This window comes from Sinocyclocheilus rhinocerous, unplaced genomic scaffold (genome assembly GCF_001515625.1).
Source record: "Sinocyclocheilus rhinocerous isolate Xijiao unplaced genomic scaffold, SAMN03320098_v1.1 scaffold529, whole genome shotgun sequence".
In the NCBI taxonomy this organism is placed as follows: domain Eukaryota; kingdom Metazoa; phylum Chordata; class Actinopteri; order Cypriniformes; family Cyprinidae; genus Sinocyclocheilus; species Sinocyclocheilus rhinocerous.
In genome coordinates, this window is record NW_015635521.1 from 114350 (window position 1) to 118688 (window position 4339).

Here is a 4339-nt window from a genome sequence, read left to right on the forward strand (position 1 = left end):
CCAGCATTGTTGGGACCCTTTCATCCAGTCACAAGGATTTTCCTACCACTGCCAAGAAAATCAGACCTTTACTATATTACAATATGCCCCTGCCTTAATGTATGCAGGAAGAAAATCTTTGCAAATGATCCAGAATTATGTTGGTAAGTTCTTTAACTAACCCAAGAGTGTTTATTACACCTCTCTTTGTCTTGCTTCACTGGCTGGAGGTGGCTCAAGTTCAAGTCACAGATGCTTGTGTACAGACCATCCACTGTCTCTCTACCCTCCTACTTCCTCTCACTTGCAAATCTACATTGCCTCCAGAAATCTGCAGCCATTGAGTGAGTGGTGCCTCATGGTATCAAAACAAATCGGCACAAAATTACTCTCCCAAATTTTCATATTCAGTGTATTTATTTATTTTTATTCCAGCTCCTGGAAGACTATACGTGGCCACATTTTGCTGTGTCATTGCCCTAATGGACCACTTTCTCTTTGTCTTATTTGATGCACATTTACTGTGTGCATGGCTGCATGCTTTATAATGCTACTGTATACTGTCTGTGTGTTGTTTTAAAACATGTACATATTTCCTGCCTACAAATCAAAGAAGTACTGCCCAATTCCATCTTCATCTCAAAATGAATCCTGCACCATAATAAATTTAATTGGGTCCCATGAGAATGCAGGGATTATAAATCGCATTGTGGTTTTGTTCAATTAAAATCCCCCCCAAAAAGTATCTTTAGACATATTGTGCCAGGTGTGACATTGCTGACACCTTTTGTGTGCTACGTGACCGTGACAAACACAACAGCAAAAATGAGATTTGAAAGTTCCAGCACAAGGGAAGGACAGACTATGTTTATGATACTATTATGGTGCTTTTTTGAGCTTGGTGGTATAAACGACAAACCGTTTCCTTGTATGGAAAATGAAAGCTTCTACCTTTCACAGAGGAAAGAAAATAATGCAGGGCTGAAACATCTTAAGGATCAGTATATGATGACAATTTTTTGATGTTCCAACAAAACCTGACGCATCATCTTGACAGGAAACGCTTCCCACCCCTCCATCCCTTTCTGTCTGGCCTTTCTCTCTGTCTTTCTCACTCACATTTGCTTTCTCCCTCACTGCTTGCCTCAACCCAGACCCTCCCTCTCCCCCTTTTCTCTCTCTTTCTCTCCCTCGCACATACATACTCGCACACACACACTGCTTCCTTTCACTCTCACTCTGACAGTCTGCAGTTCAATATGTTGCCTGAGCAATGCTGCGCACCACAGTGGAAGCCATCCTGCCGGTGTACCGGCCGCGCACCACAACCCGAGCATCAGTGCTCCATTTGAAGGACCTGTGTGAAGAGGAGCGCGACCCTCACAAACCCCAGCCACTGCCGAACAGAGAGGAACACAACGCCAGCTCCATGTGGAGGGAGGCCATGCGTAAGAGGAGCTACTTGCTGGAGAGGGGCTCCCGGACAGGAGGAGATGTAACAGGAGGAGGAGGTGTGCGTGGCCGGAGACAGAGGTCCCCAGACTGGCTGTATGATTCGTACTATCGTATGAGCCAGCAGCACCCACTTATTGTTTTTCTGCTCCTCATTGTGATGGGTGCCTGCCTGGCTCTGTTGGCTGTTTTCTTCGCCTCTGGGCTGGTGAGTGTTTGGAAACTGGGGAGAAGGTAACTGGGGAACAAGCAGAAAGGGATGGGAAACAGTGTTTGGGTTGGTTGAGGGAGAAAGCTCCGTTGCTACTGTACTGAGCAAGTGACACAGGAAAATGTAAATGTAACTTATTTCGTAGTGATTATTTCTTTAAGGGTTTCTAAAGCAGTTAACAAATCCCCTACAAGCCCAAAACTGGATTTTTCTTGCACTATGTGTATCAGAAAATTAATTTCCTGTGTCCAAAAACCTCACACTTTAGAGGAAGTTTCTGCCAGTTGGCACTGTTTGTACTGATTGCAGCAACCATATGTCTTTGTTTACCTTATGCAGTATGTAATCACTCTCTTCAAAGCATCATTTTTGTGATTCATGTTAAAGTGATAAAGAAGCAGCAGGGAATAATCGATGTATGGGAGGAAAGGGAGCACATTTGGAAAAACAACAGACATCGTCATGGGTAATTAAGCATAACAGATTAAGTAGAAACTATTAACCTGACAACAGTTACTTTCATTTTTGACTCCTATTCAATTTAGCTCAGCTGGAGCAAAATGAAAATCCTTGTGAATTCAAACTTATTGTTAAATAAGATTGTGCATTGCCCATTAGCTGTTGAATTTGTATTATATGCACAAAAAAAAAAAAAAAAAAAAAAAAAAATCTAATAAACTCTATAAATTTAAGTATAGAGCATAGTTTATGTATGTATGATTTTTTTAACATTTATTTTACAGACTCTGATTTCAAAATGAACATTCTGGTAATCAGATGTTTGGGTTTTGTGCTGATATTTCATAATAGCACCACTGATTCAAGAGTTTGAAATTCTACAAGATTCTATATGTGCCATTTGTAGATGAAGCTTAAGGAGAAACAGAAGCTGTAGTGTTGTCACAGTGTCTGAATTAGAGTTTTGTACATATATTGCTGGCTCACATGCTGAGAGAGTTTACAAAGGTTTTCCCAGAAGTTGAGGTATTTTCATCATCATTTGTGTAAAAAGCAGAAGTCACATTGACAAGATACATGAGCAGGTTGCTGCCATGCTGTCTGAAATTGTTTGCTTTTCCCCTTAAATTTAAAGCCAGTCATGTTAAAAATATCTGGAATATACAGGGAAATGTGAGTGGTATATATTTCACCTGATTAAATCAGCTCTAATGCATTAGGGAGATTAGGGAATGAATAAGTAAGCGACAGTTCACAGTATGACATCAACCCCTGTGTAGATACACACTCTCAATGCATGCGCTACTTTCTTTCTTGTCTTTTGACTGCCTGACCTAAATCTCACATCACAGTGGCTGTTGAGCCTGCCTTGGGTTGCCGCAATGCTCTCTGTGACTCACATGGTTGCACACATCACATTGATTGTGAAAAAAGCCTTGGAGCACGATTGCACTCTCAGGGCATTTTTTTATGATCATACTCTGAATCCCTGACGTTTTGCCCCCCCCCCCCCAACCTGTTTTCACTCAGCCTCACACATCCGATAAGTGGCCGCAGGACAGACGTTCCCCCTACATACTTTGTGGAATTTAGTAGAAGATTATGCTTGTGGGTTTTGCCAGTTGCAAGCTTGCTCTGTGTTCTCTATGACAAAAATAGATAGAACAGCGCTACCATAACATTTTGATGTTGTAATAGGGACCCTACATCCATCTTGATAGAATTTCCCAATTTTTATCAGGGACTCCATTTCTAATGTATTCCTAAAGCTGGACAGCATCAATTATGAATGAGTCTTCGGTAGTTTTCCCATGCTATTAGTGGTTTTGTGTGTTTCGGCAATGAATTCTTCAATGTTGAATTTGGCAGCAACAGTGGGGATTACAGAAAAGAGAAGCAAAAGATGCCATCAAAATCACACCACGTCACCGTATGGTGACACCATGACTTTTAACAAGGCATTTTGTAGCACTTTTTAGAAGAGTGTGGATATAGAGGTGACAGCAGAAGTTTAGTGTTGCTCCCTGGGGTCGACGGTCGCGCCGGCTTACTTTTTTTTAAGATCAGTGTAAAAGACACTAAACATAGCCTACTCTGTCGATGTTTGTCACACAAATAAGTGTTATACATCATTCGAAACTGTTAAGCGTCTACTTTTATTTGTGTACACTCACAATAACAACAAAACTTTGTGCTTTTGCAAAATAAAGAAAATAAACACGTTGCGCGTTCTGTCTTCTCTGTCTTCGCGAACTGCTTTTAGAAATGCGTCACTAAAATGAACTCAGCGAATACATGACACCAGGGGCGAATTTAGTGAATTGGGGGCCCCAGGCAAAATATAGGAATGGGGCCCTATAAATTTGCACACATTTTCCTAGATCAGACTTGAGGTTCCTTTTTTGTTGTGATGCTTGCTGCTGCACAATGGTGCCCCATATAGTTGTGTCCAATGTTTCTACATTTTTCATGTACATGTTATAATGGCTTTCTTTCATGTTGTGGGGGGGACCAAATGATCAGATTTACAGTTGAGAGACAGGTTTTCACAAAAACAAAATCAATTATAAAATAATAAACCTCACAATTGAGCGTTTAAACCAGGGGTGAGTCAGACGTAAAAATTATTAAATTAATTTAAAACGGGGTTATGTGGGTGGATTTTCGCATTTCGCACAAAAACTACAGACTGGATTATTGAAAACGAACATTCATTCTCTTCCAGTAGGTGGCGCTTTT

At 40.9% G+C, this 4339-nt stretch overlaps 1 protein-coding gene across 1 annotated transcript in view; it reads left to right on the forward strand.

Moving 5' to 3' along the window:
- The first annotated feature begins 1203 nt into the window (after positions 1-1203).
- Positions 1204-4339, forward strand: part of LOC107746971 (adenylate cyclase type 2-like) — an 18528-nt gene continuing 15392 nt past the window's right edge. Inside the window, exon 1 of the mRNA XM_016561338.1 lies at positions 1204-1639. Coding sequence (XP_016416824.1) covers positions 1253-1639 — 387 coding nt within the window. The 5' untranslated portion in view covers positions 1204-1252. The remainder of the gene's footprint in view (positions 1640-4339) is intronic.